Below are 19,277 nucleotides of genomic sequence, written 5' to 3'. Positions count from 1 at the left end.
GACACTGGCAGTAAAGTAGGAGTGAAGTTTTATTGATTAGTTGAAAGCAAATGAGGTCTAGACATACAGAAAAGAGAATTCACCATGAAAGTTATTTTTTTAAGAAAGCACAGAATGCTAAAAGCACAAGAAGCATGTTTTAAGTTTTTAGGTGCATTTTTGCAAAAGTTCCACATTCATAAACATTCAGAGACCAGAATTCAATCTGTAGTCACCTGAGAGCACGCAGATGACGGTACAATCTTCTCAGTGAAGTAGTTTTGTGCTCTCAGATAAAGGTTTAGTTCACAAAAAATTTACATTCAGAACACGTGTTCCTCTCACACCAACTAGAGTGTTAATCTGAATATTTAAAATGATTGGCTTTGTTTGACCTTTACACAGCTGAAAAGCCCTCGTACATCAGTGACTTCAGAAGTACAAATTATTCGATACAACAGGTTTCTGCACATTCACGTTCCACCTTCAGATCTACCGCGTTCAGGACTGCATGAACCTTCAGTGTGAGCGGAGTTTACTGTGTGCCAATTTTAAACCAAATTCCTGACAATTGAAGGGCGTTAAAGCTCTAGTAAGTGCTAGTTTTCATTTAAAATCTTGCCAAACTACCTATGTAAAGTGAAAAAGGTGAGTACTGCTGATCGCTCTAGGAGTCAACAGCCTAAAGTGAAAATCTCTGCTAATTTTCTGTGAGCGTAAGGCAGTTTTCATCAACAAAATGGCCATAATAACCAAGCACTGAACCATAATTCAGTTACTGTTAAGTCTTTGTCCCCAGTGGATAAAATCACATAACACAGCTTTAAGGTGAACTCATCAGGTAGTCTAAATATCACTTCACTGAGGGGGAATTTTGTCATTCAAACTGTGGGAAATGCTTGTGAATGGAAGATATTTTGAGTAAAATTAAAAATTGCACAGTCTAAGGCCGCCAGTAGAGGCAGGAAAAGGAAAAGTCAAGACATGTCCAGGAATCACTGAGAAGAGATGGAAAATGTATGTGTTTATTAAAGATTTAAATAAAATCATGGAAGCTCTCAGTCTTCTCCATTTGTTTGTCCCATGCTTGCTGTAATCGTCTGTGAGCAACGCTGCCAGTGAGGTCACCGTTTCCAGAAGATATTTTTGTGTTTGAGCTAGAGAGAGTGTGTCCAAACTGACCAAGAACTGGTCCATCACTTCAGAAAATTAAGGCAATTCCTGAACTGAGGGAAACATAGGAAATGGCAGTCGGTTTTAACACCATTAATAAAAACATTTACTTTTTTTGTGCTACTGACCAACATACAAAAAATAACTTTTAAAATATTGACATTTTAATTTTTTTAAGAACATCTTCAGTGACAGATTCCTTTTAAGGATTCCACACTAAGGTTGAGTGATGACTAACTTTGGGGAGTGCGGCTTGTTTTCACGATATTCAAAAAGTTGACTCAGGCTATGATACAGGTGCTTCACACTGGCCACAAATAACATTACCGTCAATTCAACATGGTCCACACCCATACAGTACATAAATTACCAAGATTTCTTTTTTCCTTTTTAAAAGTCTTGAGTGTACATCACAACCCAACGTGATGAGGATTCCTGTATTACAGAGTAGTACCGTACATTAATACAAATCTTCCAGACAGTTGTGCATATCTCTGTTAGGTATGTGGTTTCTGAGCTCTGGTGTAGACACCTGGGTGCAGCTGAGTTTGTAGTGGGAGGGTGGGGAGGGGTCAGAAGGAAAGGGTATGGCCATAATGGGAGGAGGCAGGGCTGTAGTTGGCGGTTAGACCGGTGGTTCGTTTAAGTGCTTGAGGCGGATGCGCTGGATGTAGCTAGCATTGGCAGGGCTGTAACGGCTGGGGCTGAAATCTGGTGAGGCGGCGTGCCGGGCGGGACTAAAGCGACCGGTGGGAGACATCAGGCCGCTGACTGGGGAGCCGGGAGTCTGATTCTGCATCCTGAGTCGTGGTTTTACCACCGCAGGGCTGGGCCAGCTGGACAACACACATCAAAACAGTAAGTGGTTATTTTTGTATGTATTTGCTACAAATACAGGTATATCTAAAAAATTAGAATATCATGACAGTTTGTTTCCTGTGATTTACTTCAAGAGTTAAACTTTTATAAATCCTGGATTTATCTCAAAGTGAAACATCTTGAGACTCTTTTTTTGTTTTAATCTTGATGACACAGCTTACAGCTCATTAAAATCAAAATCCACCATCTCGAAATATAAATATTGCAGGAAAGTCTAATTTGTGAGGTTTCCTGAGCCTTGACATTTGTCTACAAGACAGTCATTGACACCTGTCACAAGGAGGGTAAGCCGCAGAGGGTCATTGCTGAAAGGGCAGGCTGTTCTCAGAGGCTGTATCAAAGAATATTCTTGGAAAGTTGACTGGAAGGGAAAAGTGTGGTAAGAAAAGGTGCACAAGCAACAGTGACGAGCTCAGCCTTTACAGAACTGTCACACAAAGCAGATTAAAGAACTTGGGGAAGCTTCACAAAGAGTGGAAAGAGGCTGGAATCAGTGGATTAAGAGCCACCACACACAGACATGTCCAGGAAATGGACTACAAGTGTCTCGGTCCTAGTGTTAAGCCACTCCTGAACCACAGATGTCATAAGCATCTCACCTGGGTGGAGAAAAAGAGCAGGAGGGTTGCTCAATGGTCCAAAGTCCTGTTTTCAGGTTAATATAAATTTTGGATTTAATTTGGAAATCAGAATCTGGAGGAAGATCTAAGGCACACAGAATCCAAGGTGTTTGAAGTCCAGTGTTTTTAGTTTCCACAGTCAGTGATGGTTTGAAGTGCCATGCTATCTGCTGCTGTTGATCCACTGTTCTTTATCAAGTCCAGAATCAACACGGTCAGGCATCTACCAGGAGATTTTCAAGCACTCAATCTGCTGAGAAGCTTTATAAAGGTTCTGATGTCCTTTTCCAGCAGGACTTGGCACCTGCCCAAAGTGAAGCCAAAACAAGAAACTGATTTGCTGACTCTGGTATTACTGTGTTTGATTGGTCAGCCAACTGGTCTGACCTGAACCCCATAGAGAATCTATGATAAAGATCCCTGTTCATCCCTGTTGCTTGTGCACCTTTTCTTACCACACTTTCCCGTCAGTCAGCTTTCTATGAACATGCTTTAATACTACCTCTGAGAACAGCCTTGCCTTTAGGCAGTGATCTTCTGTGGTTTACCCTTCTTTTAGAAGATGACAATGATTTTCTTCTGGACATTTGTAAAGTCAGCATTCTTCCCCACAATTGTGGTTGTGTGTACTGAGCCAGAGTGAGAGAAAAAAAGGCTCAGGCCTTTGCAAATTGGACTGGCATTGAGACAAATAGTTTCCCTCCCTGTTAACACAAGTCAGAGTATAACATTTTAAAATCATATGGTCAATTCTGAAAACAAAAGAAGGAAAACCTGGTTTGGAGTTTGGAATAGGCCTGATTCAGCACATAAGTGCACTAGCTTTCCAACACTTAACAGAACTGGTGCAACAGAAATCTTCTGAGGTCATCAGCCGACACATCAGCTGATACCTTGTTCCAACCAAGACATCAGTGCGTCCCTAACATGCATCACTGGATTAAACATTTTATCCTGCAATCTGAGTCATCAGCAAAAAGTATCCACTTCAGGGAAGATCAGCATCATATTAGAGGACAACTACAAGAAAGCATTTATACTGTTATAAGAAATCATTCAAGCCCACTAACCTCTGCATGTCTGCTGCAGAGTATGACTTAATTGTGCTCTTCCACTTATGAATGCTGGGATACTTCTGGGAGTCGATGTCGACGTCGACGGCTTCTATTGCTGACAGGACCTCCCTGTCCAACTTAGTCGGTGAATCCCTGCAATCGCAAACCAGATTAATTATTGGATTTTATACATGTATTTTAATCACTATCAGTACTTGACAGTCACAGGCTATCAAACCCTGTAGGAACAGGCTGACTTTCAAATTTTCTTCCGTCTCTCCCAGGATAACCCTACTTTACAAAGAGAAAGCAGAAACTCACCCATCAATGAAAAGTCCTCTTCTAATGTGCGGTGGGGTCCTCGGTAGGAACTCGTTTGAGTTATCTAAGGACTTATATGAGGACCCAGAGGATCCTGAGCTGCTCAGGTCCCTCCCTCCATGATCCCATGACTTGGACCTAGCACAGAAGTTGCGCCCCCCTGATCCTGACCCCCTAGTCCTTCCCAGCATCTCCAGACTCTCCTCTGCTTCAAAGTACTCCTCTGAGCTCCCACTGCTGCGCCTCTCCTCTGCCTCTCCTACCTCCGTTCTCCAGCCTGGTATATCCACTCCCTCTTCGTCCTGACTGCTGTGACCTAGAGACAAGCGGTTCAGCCCGGAGCTCAGGTCTGTGGCTGAGGAAGAGCTGAAGGAGTCACGGATGTCCCGGTGCCGGCTCCCTCCACTGCTCCTCCTTTCCCTGCAGCTGCTGGGGCTGTCCAGTGGCTCTTGCAACGACATGCGCTCAAACTCCACCATGAGGTTGGAGATTGGCGACAGCAGGCAGGAGGAGGAGGGTGAGGTGCGAGGGGTGACCTTGTCTCCATTGTGAGTCCTGTCTCTGGAGGAGGAGCACACCCCATTTTTGCAGACGACCCCAGGCGTCAGGAGGCTGTCATCACAGCAGCACAGCAGGTCCTGCTCTGCCGCTGTCTCGATAAGGTCAGCCCCTCGGTGGTGCAGGGCAATGGGCAGGATGTGAAACTCCCGGCCGCCCACTGCTCCCTTCAGACCGTCCTTGGATGCAGCAGAGGCGGTGATGCTGGTGAGTGCTGCGTTTTGACGATTCTTCATCTCCTCAAGGCTGATGTCGTCACCCTCGTCCAGGAAGGCACCGACAGAGATGGAGTTGCAGAACTTTTTGAGCTTGCCTGTGAACATGGGAACAAACAAACTTAGAACAATTCATCATTTTATCATAGAAGTCTTTATGGTTTATACAATGGGAATTTGTATGATTGATTACATATCATGCACAACACTGTATCTGTCTGTTATTTCACTACAATCCAAATTAGCTCTTTAAAGGGGGACTGCAGCCTCTCTGAAACAGAATAGGCAAAGATACCTGGAGAGGGGGTTCTGAACCTGTTGCTGGTCTCATTCTCCCCGGTCTCTTCATGGGCCCGTGAGCTAAAATCTCTCTTGCTAAGATACTCTTCAAGTTTGCGCAGCCCCTCAGCTGATGACAGATCCACAAAACTGTCCAGAAAGTCCCAGTACTCAGCCCACGGGTGACCCATCACATGAGCCAGGTCTCTGCAGAAACAAGATGATTTATCACTGAGATTACAACGAATTCACCTCACCCAAGCCTTTGAAATTTATTGGTTAACAACTGCATAGTTCCAATGGCAATACTAAACCAAGAACCTGATGGTGACTCTCTGAGCTCCAGAGATCCTGTGTGGAGTTGGGACAAAGTTCCAGAAGGACAACCCTCACTGCAGCCCTTCACTGATGTGGGCTTTATGGCAGAGTGGCGAGACGGAAGGCTCTCCTCAGTGCAAATTATGTAAAGACCCACTATGGAGTTTGCACAAAAGCACCTGAAGGACTCTCGGGCTGGCTCTCAAGACTGAACAGTTTGGCCTCAATTCTAAATGTCATGTCTGGAGGAAGCCAGGCACCACTCATCACCTGCCCAATACCATCCCAACAGTGAAGCACGATGGTGGCAGCATCATGCTGTGTGCTTTTTTTTTCAGCAGCAGGGACTGTTAGATCAGTCAGGGTTGAGGGAAAGCTGAATGGAGCCAAATACAGAGATATCCTTGATGAAAACCTGCTCCACAGCACTGGGCTGAAAGTTCACCTTCCAACATGACAATGACCCTAACACAGGAGTGGCTTACGGAAAACTCTGTGAACGTCCTAGAGTTGCCCACTCTGAAATACTTTCTGAATGCACTGTATATTCTCAGATAAGCAGGCAATACACCTTCAGTATAATTTACAGCAGAAATGAAAAGAGCTAAAGTATATTGCACCCATATAAACACGCAGTTTCTTTGGTTAAAATTTACTGAAGTAGTAGCAAAATTGCTGGGTTTCGAATCTACCAACATAAAAAAAGTAGGTAATTTTAATATTTACTCTCCTGAGTTATTACTTTCAACCACTGAGGGGGTTGTAAAGTAAAATAAAATTTCTCCTTTCAGTGGAAAACAGCAAGACAATATTGATGTCAAAACAGGTTGTCTGATTAAAGAACAAAGTGAAATGCATCAGAAAATTTTGGATGCATTAGAAGTACTTCTCTCACTGTAACCTGCTGACAATCACGCAGTAATGTAAGTCATTTAACTGTCTTATGTAGATGAAAAAAGCTTCTTTTGCCGTTCATTCAGAAATGTTATTAAACATGGTGAAGTACAATACTTCCCCCACATTAAGTAAGACTCCAAAAAAGTTTGAGCATACCATAAATTACTCAGTTACAGAAATAAGAGTAAATGTAATTAGTAAGTTTCCATCCCTGCTGAGAACCTACTGCCATAGACTTGTCTACCACAGATTTGTCATTTTTTCAAAAGAAGACTGAAATTTAAATAGCCTGATATCAAATGTTTGCTTGTGCAACACCAGCAGTTTGACCAGTAATTCTGCACACAGACAAGGTGCTTATGAGCCATTTCTGCTGCTAATTTGATACTTTACAGCCAAAGCCTTCATGCATTTTTAATCAAAACGTAGAATTTGTTCTCCTTGAGCCGTGTGCATGAGGTGAAAAGTGAAATGAATGACACTCAGGTCCTTGTCTGTGTGGTACAAATAATAAAATCTTAACACAACAGTGATGGATCTAGCCTTCATGTATGTAACTTATACACAGTTAGATGTTGCAAGGTACTTTTGTTTATAACAGTTTTCAACAGATCATGATTTAACTGACTGTTGCTGTACTTCTGAGTTATGTTAAACTGGAGACTAATGCCTCTATTTGTCTGTTCATCATGTTTTTATCAGTGGGAATAGGTTTACTGCAAAATGAGACAGCAAAGATATATTTAACAAAGGTTGCAGCAGGTCTGAGCTCAGGGTGTGTATCACACAGCCCAGCATGCCTGTAATCCCCAAAGACAAGTCTGTGCTGCTGGTTCATGAATCAAAGTTGACAGCAGTTAAGCTTAGTAAAATCAACCTTCAGCAGAGTCACAACACCGAAATAAAAACATGAAAACAGAAGCAGAGTCAAGTTCTTAATCATACCTGCCCACTCTCTCAGCCCCACGGTCAGGATCAGACTTTAGAATGTGGTGAAAATGCTCAGCTCGGTCTCTGGGTGGTGTCTTCCAGGACCGCCGAAAATCATCTGCCTACGGGGTAAACACAGCAGACTCTGGTCATTTCATGTTTTTCACTGATGCATGGCAAAGATGTTAGTGACTTAAGTAACAATAGACAGGTCTGGTATGGAACTTGCTTTTGAAGGGCTCAGCGGGCCGGCGAAGGCTGTGACAGTCATCAGGGGGTCCATGGGGCTTCTTGAATGCCACTGGATCTGTGAGAGACTTTCTGAGGATTCAGGGGACCAAAGAGCACCGATGATGGGCTGAGAGGTGTTGTCTGTTGCCCTCAGTAAAGGGATGTAACAGCGGTCTGTGACACAACAGGCAATTTAAAACATTAGGAAACTTTAAGCAGGAATCTTAAAATAAAATCTATTTTAAGTTGCTAATGTCTGTTACATGTGGTGTTGTCAGACGAAACAGAATTAAATAAATCCAAACTGAGGCACAGAGCTGATTTCAAACTGCACGGTGTAACTTGACGCTCTTTTTAAATCATGCCTCTGTGTGGAAGTTGCTCATGTCCTCTGAGAAACATCCTATGTTGTAATATTTACAGAAAAATGTGTGCTCTTACCCTCCAAATATTCACATATCTTCTGCTTCACTTCTTGGGTCTTGTTTTTTCTGCTACAAATAAGCTGCAGCGAGAAGAAACAAAAAAATGGAACTATAAGGAATGCATGTACAGCCAAGAACATAAAACTGCAGCTGGATTATCAGGGGAAAGATTCTGTTCATGCTCGTCTATGTTTAGCCTTCAATATGCACTCAGTGATTGTTGCCAAAGATTTAAAAAGCAAGCTTAAAGGTCACAGCTTCAAAACCTGAGTAAGCATAACAGCACCTCCCTCTGCAACTACTGGCATGATGTCAGCTATACTGTGTGAGGCTGAGTGACTGCTCTCTTATGTTTGGGAAAATATTCAAGACAACTTTCCGTATACTAACACCCCCTCCAAATAGCAATGACAAATCAAGGCCATACTGAAAGTGTTCTTGTGCTGTGTGCATTATGATTTACTCAGGATTTCAGATATTTATAAGGTTATTAACTTCTTTAGATAAATTAAAGATAGATACGTTCTAAGTCTCCCTTTCATTGTTTTTACCAGTGACTTGTTATAACTCTTTACTACTGGCAGGCAGTGGTTGCAGCACCACTGTGGCTTGTTGTACCAGCTATTAAATTCTTTCTTGAGCTCTGCTGACAAGTCCACAATAAAATACACGTTGAAACAAGCTAAGTTGTAGCTTTTGTTGTATCAGTGTTTGGCTGCAACATGGAGATGTAAGATTAATTTTAACTAGGAGAGCGTACCATCCAAAGTAACCAATATACTGCCACAGATATGCCATTTTTACCTCACTGGACCAACTAGAGGAAAGCATTTTTCTAAATAGTGTTTGTTACAGTGCTGCCTCTCATGTCTAGCTGTCTCTAAAGAGGCTAACAGCTAAAAGTAACTTCTGTTTAACAGCTGCTAATCCACTCTTTATGCAGAATATGACAGAACATGATTATGTGGTGAGTAAAGCCTACACCTCAAACCAAAACACAAAAGGTACAACACTTCATTATGTGTCAAAAAATCAGTTAATTACAGAATTTTTTTGCAGAACAGATGTTACACTTCACATGTTTTTTTTCATAGCCTGGTGGTTTGCAAAATTCCTTCTTTTCTCGTTTTTGTACGTTTTTTAAATCAAAATGAGAATGACTAAAATGATCACTCACTGCAATACAAACATTCATATGCAATATGTGATAAGAGACAAAATAATCACAATTTCATTTTTTTTTCAAAAGTTTTTCCAAGGAGGAGGTGTGGTCTTTAATCACTGCATAGTTCCCCGTGATTATCGAACAGTATTTTTGCTTGCAATGTCCATCCCTGCTGTGTATGTTACTTATTTAAATAAGGGGGTTAAAAATAAAACTGCTTACATCACAAGGCTTCTGACCGTCCTTGTTCTTGCAGTTCTTATCGATGTCAGGATGCGAGCACAGGACATTGACCACGTCCGGACATCCAAATTTACAGGCAAAGTGGAGCGGGGTTTCAAAGCCCTGAAGCACACAGACAAAGATACCAGATTCAGTTCAAACAATGAAAAACAAAAGATCATAATGACATCATGCTGAACAGGTCTAGCAACAGAACTCACAGCCTTATCTGGGGTGTTGAGGTAAAGATCTACAATGTAGTGGATACGTTTCTGCAGCATGAGTTCCTGGTCATCTGGGTACATGAGGCGCATAAACTCAGGGTTTTCCAAGGTGTCTAATAGCAGCTGAGCAATTCCCGCCTGGTTCTCTTTTGCTGCAACATGCATGACGTTGTACCTGCAGCCCTCCTGATAAGGAAAACCAGTGGAACAAACACAGATCACAAAACAATCTTTGACCAACAGGTAAGCATGTCTAATTTGTCCAAAAGCACCTTCTGACCCTAACTTCAACTGCTCAAGTTAAAACTTCTCTTATACTTTAAAGAAGGGGGTCTTAAGACATTATAAAAGGTATTAAGAACAGGGAAATTTTCGTCAGAAATGATCTGATGGTTCAAATTTTAAAAAATCCTAAATGTATTTTAAAAGTGCAGACATTAGCACACACAACAGGTACATTTGTCTTCTTCATATTAGCAGGTGAAAACTCAAACAGAGCTTTAGGTGAGAGGTTGGCATGGATTTGGAAAAGATGTTTTCATATCAACAAAAGAAAACTTTCCATGCAAAGTTATGCATCTCTATTAATAGCAAAGAGTTTCCACTGAGTCTGGAAACCAAAACCACACTGTTAAAACAATCTCAAACATGGCCACTGCTCCATTTGACTACAGGCTTTATTTGCCCCGTGTTTAGGAAAGCAGGGCCAGAAAGTTAACTTTTTGTCCTCACCTGGACTATAGTGGGATTATCCCCTGAGCCGATGAGATATCTTGGGTTGCTCCATACCAGCTCGCTGAAGCCCAACTCATCTCCCTTCTCCACAGCTTTTCTCAGCTTGGCGGTTAGGTCCTGGGTGCGCGGACTCTTGAAACTGTTTGCTCGCTCTCGGTTGATGGTATCAACCTCCATGTTGTCTGGTGTAAGAGGGGAGGGGAGGGAAGGACAGGCACTGGTGTCAAAAATAATAATGTTCAAGGCTATACTCGGGGAATCAGCTCATTCATCTGCTTACTTTGTGTCAGACACTAAGGACCTAAAAAACTCAGAAGAAGAATCTCATCACTAAAGTATATTTCTAAAGCATGATAATTGTACAAAAAACCCTTCAATAAAGGCAGAGAAAAATCACTGCAAATTACACACATTTTACTGTGGGTACGTTATTTTGCTGAAAAAGAGCAAATGATGAATGTGTATCATTAGAGGTCTTTCTGTAGTGTTTCTAACCTTTGCTGATGACCAGGCCTGGTTTGACTGGAGAAACACAGGGTGCAGATTTGTTGGGAGAAGGGAAGTAGTCACAGATCCCCTTAGCGAACTTCTCAGCATCCTCCCGATTGGGAAACGCTTTGAAGCGTGCCCCCTTCATCATCTTCACTGCTTGAAGGGCATCTTTCTTATCTGTGTATACATGTGCTCTTTCTGCAGACAAAACAGAAAACACTCAAAATCAACATTTTTTTCTTCATAATGAGAAACGTCATGTCCCTGCTTAATTTAACTGTCTAATAATGTGGCTCTCTGACTAGTAGTTCAGACTTTTTGCTTTTTCTCCTTTTTGGCCTGCTCATTCTGTAAAATTATCAACAAAGAACCGTTGCTTTGGCAGTTACCATAAAAGCTTGCCCTGTCAGATTAACATTACTAGTATTGATTCTTGTGGTAGCTCAAGATGAATTTAGATCAATACTCTATATCAGAGAAGCCAGGCAGCCCCACTGTGCTGCTTCCTGCTGCCAAAGAAATAACATCAAATATTTTCATCCACTTAACAAGCACATGTGGATGTCAGATTACATGAGCAGCAGATACTCCCTGAAACAAATACAAAACAGCACCAAACAGTAGATAAGATGAGCAGCATAACCAACTTTTATACTAGACTTCAGCCTTGAGTCAATGTAAAACAAACATTAGATCCATTGAAGAAAATGGCACTTATTTTTTTGTTAGAGAAATGAGGGTTTTTATATATTTGGATTTCCCCTTTTTGTATGTATCATATAAGCTACTATCACTCAGTTTCTCTAGGTAGAAGAAATAAAACATGTATGCCAAGTTTTATTAGTATGGCCTTTTTCGGCTGTATTTAACAGCAGACAGTTATAAGGCATCCGAAAACATGAGAAAGAAAAAAGGAATGATTCGCTACATAAATCCTCCTTAGCAAGAATCAAACTGCAGACTACATTTTTGTTGTATTGAATATGTCATTGTCAACAGGCCAAAAAGACACAACTTATTATTCAGCAATATGACTGGCCACATTTTGAAGACAAGAAAATGTCTATAAAATGTTTAATACAACTCCTACTTCTGCTAGAGTATTACTTAGGTAAGAGAAGTGGGGGGAATAAATGTGAACATTTGTCGTGTTAATAAGGATCAGTTATATTTGATATTTAATGTGGGGAAAATATTCAACATCAGTTGCAAGCATCAAAAAACACTCATCACTAGTATCCCTACAATATTAGTCCCAGTGACCACTACTTACTGCCATTAATTAGTAATGGCAGTAAGTTACAGTCCTTTACAACATAATTAGTACACAAGTACCAATTATTAAATTATGAATAAATCAATATTTTATTCATACGGAAGAGTATTAGGGCCACTGAAAAAAAAAAAATTGAGACGAAATTTTTTTTTTCACTTGTAAGAAAAAAGTCAAAATTCTGAGATTAAAGTCAGAAAGTTTAATCTCAGAATTCTGAAAAAAAAAATTGACTTTTTTTTCATTTGAAGAATAAAGTCAGAATTCTGACTTTTTTTCTCAGAATTCTGACTTTAATCTCAGAATTCTGACTTTTTTCTCAGAATTCTGACTTTAATCTCAGATTTTGGAGTTTTTTCTCACAAGTGAAAAAAAAATTTTCGTCCCAAATTTTTTTTTTTTTTCAGTGGCCCCAATACTCTTCCGTATATTCATAAACATTATTGAGGCAATATTAAGTAATGAAATGAAAAGAACTACCTGCACTTTTTTGTCAGTTTTAAGTACCTTTACAGAATATTTCTTTACAAGACTTTTATACTATATAGATAATAAATATGTTGATTATGTAAATAACTCAAACATAAAATTCATAGTGTTAAGAATGGAGCACTTAAGGTCAAGTCAATAATTGAAGGAGGATTTTTCCACTGCAATCTTAATCATTTAGGGATGCACAGGTCCACTGGCTTGCCATCGTTATTGGCTGATATCAGCTCTGACAAACGTCATCCATCTCCAAATAATGTGAGCATGAACAGATGTCACGAGCAGATGTTTACATGGTTTGTCATATCAATTTATTACTGGCATTTAGCACCAAACTTCTGGTTTAGAAAAAAGATTTATTACTGGGCAGAAGATGTGACCTGCTATAAAAGCTCTGATCTGTTTTCAGACATAAGAGAAAATGTGGGCATTATAGGAGTGCCATACTGAAAAAGTAATAAAATAACACCTGCTTTAATATCAGCCATATGCTTAATTATCATTTTAAAAATCAGCATCTGCCCTTATTTTTGCAATCAGTACATCTCTTAAGTCTTGAACAGGCTATTAGTGTTGTTCAGTAAGTTGAGATTTAATTTGATTAACAATGCTGGCTTCCCACAATCATAAAAACAAGAAAATCAAGATTATGATTGATGATTATTCTGCTGCATGCTCCATTGTGTGTCAATAGGGTTTTTCATGGGCAGTAAATTTTTCAGTGATTATTGTGATATTTTAGCCACAAGAGTGAAGACGCACATGATCTTTCCTATGTATAATCCCTATTATTTCATATATCACTGATACTTTGTTTAACTCACAATTTTCATTTAATGCCTGTTTTCCAAAGTGCTGAGAACACTGTAGTGTAAAGAAAAATGCATGTGATGTAGGTGTTGTAAAATCAACTAGTATTTGTACTAAATAATCATGACCTTAACATCAATCAACATAAATATAGTGCAGATTTTTTTGCTATAATTGCACAGCACTACCTTCTATGTATTACACTGAAACATTTTTGGCAGGACACAAAGTAAAAGATAAATCTCTCTTACCATTTCTAGCCAGAACATCCTCCCACAGTGGACAAACTCCATAATAAAAAGTTGGGGACATTTGTGCCTGTTTTGAGGGGGTTTCTGTTTTGGATTCAGAGTTACTGCCTTCAGTGGTGCATTTTGAGGCTTTTACGGAGATCTCTTCTTCCTCTGGAGGGTTGAGACCCACACCATAACCAAAGTCTAACTCTTCGTTGGCAGTCTCAGCAGGGTTGCTGCTCGTTGCAGCAGTAGAGGTGGACGCAACTGCTGTGGCACATGACATAGATTTGGCATGTTCGGCAACGCAGGCCGCACTGCCTGTGCTTCCAGCTGGAGAGCTGCCGTCTGATTCAGTAGCACTGCTCTCTGGCCCGGCGAGGACTCGGGCTAACTTCCTCTCAAAGGTGGCTCGAGTGGTGGCTGTGATGGGGCCGCACTTGAGGTCTGCTCGGGCAAACTCCTCACGCAGTTCATCAGGAGTTAGCCCCCGCAGCCTGCTCAGAACTGCCTCCATGCTTCAGCTCCCTACAACACATCACAACAAACAATTCAGCAACTCTAACCAACTGTTTACACATTAAATTACAATCTTCTGAGGAAACCAGAAACTTTGTAGACGTGGGAGAAATAACTGATTCATAGATGCATCGTGAGGTGAAGGTGGAAGATTCTGAATCGATTTATAAAGTTCTAATAATCGTTAATCGTAAGTAATTTATATATTTAATACTGTGGAATAGCAGGAACAAAAAAGTGGAACTCTGACACGCAGTGTGTTTTAATGTTTTTTTCTTTAAGAACAATAACATAAAATTTTCTGAATTATTAGTTAACACAGTTAAACACCAACCCTCAATGCTTGTAAAAGCAAATGAGAAACTAAAAACAACTGACTTTATTGAGGCAAGATGACTTGCACGGGTAAAAAGAAGGCCCATATTTTAGCATGTTTTCTTTTACTGTCCTACAACTCCACTAAGACTACTAACATAAACAACAATGCTTTTAGAAAAACATTTAATTCTACCAAGCTATCTGCCCAAGAATTATCTTAACACATCACTTTATCAAACTTTGTCATTTTAGTGTATGAGACAGCTACTACTTATGACTTTTATAATGACACATGAACCAAAACTTTGATGAAACTACTCTTAATGACAAACCATTTCACATGTCTTCAGAAGAATGACACCTAGTGCAATCCGAAAGCATGTACATGCTCTGTGCACATAAACATTGAATGTCATAAGTCCCTGCTATAGAATAGCAAGCGTCCACAAATTCTGATCCAATACAGGCTCAATTTTCCAACAATTCAATGCATTTCAGCGCCAAAAGTTCCCAGGAACACAGTACAAATCTCTTCCGTAACTCACGTGTGGCTCAGCTGCTGCAAATTCTTTCATAAACACGGATCTATGTTACAATAAAGCAAGTGATGCCTACACTGATGTACATATATTCCGCAAATTATTGACCTGTAACAGGATATAACTAGCATCAGAATCAACCGCATGTATTTTAAAATAGCATCGGCTAGCTAGCATGCTAACCAACAAGTCAGCTTTAGCAGCCGGGGAATGTACCACACAAAGCTAGCATGAGGGAAACTGCTCGGATGAAAATCCAGAGTGAGAGTGTAAAGCAAGCAACGAGTGCCGAAATATCAAGGAGTATAAATACAATGGAAACTGGATAAATAGTGGCAAAGTAGTCGGTTCATTCGCATGCTGTCACGCCCAAGTATGTCATTCGAGGTGGGTTTTCAGGCTGTAACAAATTTGATACGTCTTCGTGGTGATGATGCCGATAAAATCAACGTGTACGTGATGACACCTACTAACAAGTGTTTCCCTCTACTTACCAAATGGCATGTTTATTTAATATACGCGGAGGTATGAGAAAACGTTGTTAGTTTTGCACTGATAAACTGTTGGATAGACACAAAGCTGGAGACGGTCTGGAAGAGTCTCATTGTTTACAACATATTATGCGCATGCGCAGTTTCAAGGGAGGGCTCATGCTGCATTCCAGTTCCGTAGGAAAACTAAAACTTTTAAAGTTGGCTGCAACATTTTTTGAATTAGCATATATAAAGAAATTGAGGGGGAAAATGCAGAAATATTTGAAAGGTGTCGTACTACAACATATGAAACTATACCGAAGAACGTCATGAAACAGGGTTAAAATGTACTTACTGGTCATAAGAAATTTTGTAACGGGTTTGCAAGGTTAACTGAAATAACACTAAGAACAAGGATTAACAAAAAAACTATGTGCTTACAAAACTAAAATAAATCTGAAATAAAGAAAAAAAAATCCAAATTTTTAGTCACTGACTCAAGTTTACTGACTCACTTCCTCTAGTATTTAAGTCTTTTTTTCTTTAAGAGTATTCTTAAGCTTTTTCGACAGAAAAAAAGGATAATCAATACTTTATGAGGAATAACAGTGACGTAGACTTATGTAGTGGTAGAATTAAGTATGTGTTCACACATAAGTAAACTGCATGTATTTACTGGCTCTACGGCATATTTCCAATTACCATATCTACTTTAACCTCTAGCATTAAATTGAAAATGTTGGTCCACCCAGGCTTGGGGAGTGTAAATGTCCTGATTTGACTGGTCAAGACTTCACACGATGGTAAATCTAGTTCTTGAACTGTATTCAAATATCAAATCTGAATCAATGAATTGGGACCGAAGAGAATCTTGTATGATATAACTGTATAAAGTCTACTTGTCATCCTGTTTTGGGTCTCCCTCCTGAAAAGTATCTCATGCTACTGAAAAAAACAAAACAAAAAACAAACAAACAAACAAACAAAAAAACACTACAGCTAATAGAAAAAAAACCCTGAACAAAAACAAAGAATTTCAGCAAAATGAAAACTAAACTAAACAAACAAACCAGCTGTAAAAACTAGGGATGCACAATACTGGATTTTTCCTGATATCCAATATGCCGTTATTTAAACATTTATTTTAACCAACATCAATCATGATATTTACATGTAGTTTAGACCTAAAACTTTAGTTCTGAAAACAGACTTTCAAGTGTAAGGAATGATGATGAATAAAGAAAAGACTTCAGCTATCATAAGTCTGTTGGTTCAGCCTAAACTCCACTCAATTATCTGTTCATTAATCAATATGTACACCTGATGTACGCAATTATTTTACAGCCAAAATGCCATTTATATATATCGGCAGAAATGTGCATTTTTGACAATACTGATATGCCGATAATACCATGCATCCCTTGGAGAGGTGGAAAAAATACGAGACTACTGTACTTGCTGTTATTGGCAATAACAGAATAAAACTATGGCTCTCCAGCAATGTTGTTCAGGTAAAGTCACATCTGAATAATAAAGTGAAATCCAACAGCTGTTTTGGGATGTGTGGTGGAATCATTTTCTCTCTATGTGCTACTGACTGCCATGTGTAGTTAAAGCTAAACTGTTGGTTAGTTACATGTCACTGACAGAAAGCTAGAACCTCTTTGTTTTAAGTTGTGATTTGTCTTTAACTCTGTCCATTATGTTTTAAAAATGTAATGAAGTATAATACTTCCCCAAAAGTACATTTAAGTAAAATGATTGATTACGAAATACTGTCAAAAAAAGTAACTAAATTACAGTAATTTGGGTAGATATAATTAAACTTAGCACAAAAAGTCAGGAAATTTGCTTTTGGTAGCCTCTTAATGTCCCTTTTAAATGGTGCCACATTTGTAAGGAACATGCATTTGTGGGATGAGCAGCAGAGCTGAGTATGTGGGTTGCACCCATGAAACATTTGCCAAATCTTCTCTGCCACTGACTCTTGTTTTGTGGATAGGAAGATTGAAGTCTGTAGAAACAAGACATTTTTGCAATTTGATAATTTATTCATTTAACAAACAGGAGCCTCAGTAGCATGTGGAAGAACCATACATAGCTACAACAGCCTGGCACCTCCTCCTTATGCTGGTCACCAGCCTGGTCACACACTGCTGTGGGATGACATCCCATTCTTTTACCAGCATTCGTTGCAAGTCAGCCAGTGTGGTTGTGTTGGTCACTCTGGCATGAACAGCACACTCAAGCTGATCCCACAACTGTTCAATTGGGTTGGGGTCAGGACTGCTGGCATGTCAATCCATCCTTTCCACTCCTAAATTCTGGAGGTAGTCTCTGATAAACCCCACTCTGTGGGGCTGAACGTTGTCATCTATAAGGATAGAGTTTGGTCCCAGACTATGGAGATATGGGATTACCACTGGTTGCAGAATCTAATCTTGCTATCTCTCTGCATTGAGATTGTCCCTAATGAAGACAAGCCTAATATTTCCAGTGCGGGAGATACTGCCCCACACCATCACACTGCCTCCAACAAAAGATGTTACTCTACTGGTGCAGCAACCAGCATAGCGTTCTCCACATCTCCACACTTTGACTCCACAATCCAACTTTAATAGACAGACTCATTGCTGAACATAGCAGATCCCAATCAGGCACCTGTGGGAACCAGAAGCTCAAAACAAGAGTCAGAAGCAACAGTAAAATAAGCCGTTTGGCGTTGGCAGAGAAGATTTAGCAAAATTTTCATGGGTGCAACCCACATACTCAGCTCTGCTGCTCATTCCACAAATGCATGTATCTTATAAAAGTGACACCATTTAAAAAGGGAGTAAACAACCTTTCCATTAGTATAACATTTATGAAGCATTGTTAAGGCAAATAAATCCTCTAGCAAACACAATGTTCGTTACATTTTGTACTAAGTTAAGTTACTTTCGACCCCCAAAAGGACAAACGAAACAAGAATAAAAACTAAGAACCTAAACCTTACTGGTTTTTAATTTTCTAAAGCAACGGCCAGACTCAGCTTATCTTTGTAAGAACTTCACCAAACCACAGAACGAAAAGTAAAACTAGTAAAGCTAACAACAAGTGGAGTAATTGGAGTCAGAATAAACTGGGAGGTGCTTTTTTAGTATCATAAATACATTAACTGTATCGTCACAACAGCTACCGATGGTAAAAGAAATAACGATAGCGACTAAAGAGAAATTTAAAATGGAAGTTTTAGTACATCTCTTATTTTTACGTACTCTCTTGAGTTTTGAATGCAGCATCATGCTCTCATTGAAGACGTGACTAATCCAAGGAAACGATAACCTAGCAAACTCATAGGTAGTATTTTTAGTTCACAGAGCACTTATGTTTGTTCAAAGAAGAATTCGGACTATCTAAATATATTGACTCTAGAAAGCAATAATGGAGGTTTCCCAGTCCTATTTATGAAGGCCAGCTTGGTCAGGCATGTATGAGGCAGACCCAGAGGAGGACATTATGATGCTCTAGACAATAAAACAATAACCGATCAGAATAATCGAGTGACCTACATATACTACTGACAGTTAAAGATAAGTAAAGGCCCAAGATAAAGAGCCGTAACCCTCATTACTAATCCAGAAAGCTGAATTTGACAGGCATGCTAACAGTCATTAGCCACCTAGCAAAGCAGGGAGCTACATCAAGACGCCGGTTAGCAAAAGCAGGCGTCAATATTTAAGGTAAGAACACAACTGTTGAGGTATTTATGTAGACAAAACTGTAAACATACACCTTTGTAAACCATTGAGCGTCTATAAATGTAAAAATATCACAAAATAGTGTTATGCCCACCTCCTCCTCGCTCCCCGGCTACAGTTGCTAGGTGTCTTCTCACCGCGACGGTTTCAAAATACAGAGGTCGA

At 39.8% G+C, this 19,277-nt stretch overlaps 1 protein-coding gene across 4 annotated transcripts; it reads right to left on the bottom strand.

Moving 5' to 3' along the window:
* Positions 1-11: 11 nt before the first annotated feature.
* Positions 12-19,255, bottom strand: ankle2 (ankyrin repeat and LEM domain containing 2). Of its 4 annotated transcripts, none has more exons than XM_041787061.1 (13): positions 19,207-19,255; positions 13,542-14,051; positions 10,722-10,916; positions 10,224-10,408; positions 9,489-9,677; positions 9,268-9,390; positions 7,897-7,960; positions 7,454-7,629; positions 7,240-7,346; positions 5,096-5,286; positions 4,028-4,898; positions 3,722-3,859; positions 12-1,988 (listed from the first exon to the last, which is right to left on the bottom strand). In XM_041787061.1, the coding sequence occupies exons 2-13, from the start codon at positions 14,038-14,040 to the stop codon at positions 1,778-1,780; spliced, it is 2,949 nt and encodes a 982-aa protein (XP_041642995.1). In that variant the 5' UTR covers positions 14,041-14,051; positions 19,207-19,255; the 3' UTR covers positions 12-1,777. The 4 variants fall into 4 exon arrangements, with proteins under 4 accessions (XP_041642995.1, XP_041642994.1, XP_041642997.1 ...); XM_041787060.1 differs by lacking the exon at positions 19,207-19,255 and adding an exon at positions 15,394-15,498; XM_041787063.1 differs by lacking the exon at positions 19,207-19,255 and adding an exon at positions 15,213-15,296.
* Positions 19,256-19,277: the final 22 nt, after the last annotated feature.

The sequence above is a fragment of the Cheilinus undulatus genome, linkage group 5 (genome assembly GCF_018320785.1).
Source record: "Cheilinus undulatus linkage group 5, ASM1832078v1, whole genome shotgun sequence".
NCBI lineage: Eukaryota > Metazoa > Chordata > Actinopteri > Labriformes > Labridae > Cheilinus > Cheilinus undulatus.
The sequence above is the reverse complement of the archived record's forward strand: the minus strand, read 5'-3'. Positions and strand labels throughout refer to the sequence as shown.

What these genes read in the sequence shown, in the direction of transcription:
- ankle2 (XM_041787061.1), bottom strand. Translation starts at nt 14,040, where the DNA reads ATGGAGGCAGTTCTGAGCAGGCTGCGGGGGCTAACTCCTGATGAACTG. An exon ending in AGGCCTGGTCATCAGCAAAG is followed by an intron (nt 10,409 to 10,721) that starts GTTAGAAACACT and finishes CTCTTACACCAG; the next exon opens with ACAACATGGAGGTTGATACC. An exon ending in GCCCGCTGAGCCCTTCAAAA is followed by an intron (nt 7,347 to 7,453) that starts GCAAGTTCCATA and finishes TTTACCCCGTAG; the next exon opens with GCAGATGATTTTCGGCGGTC.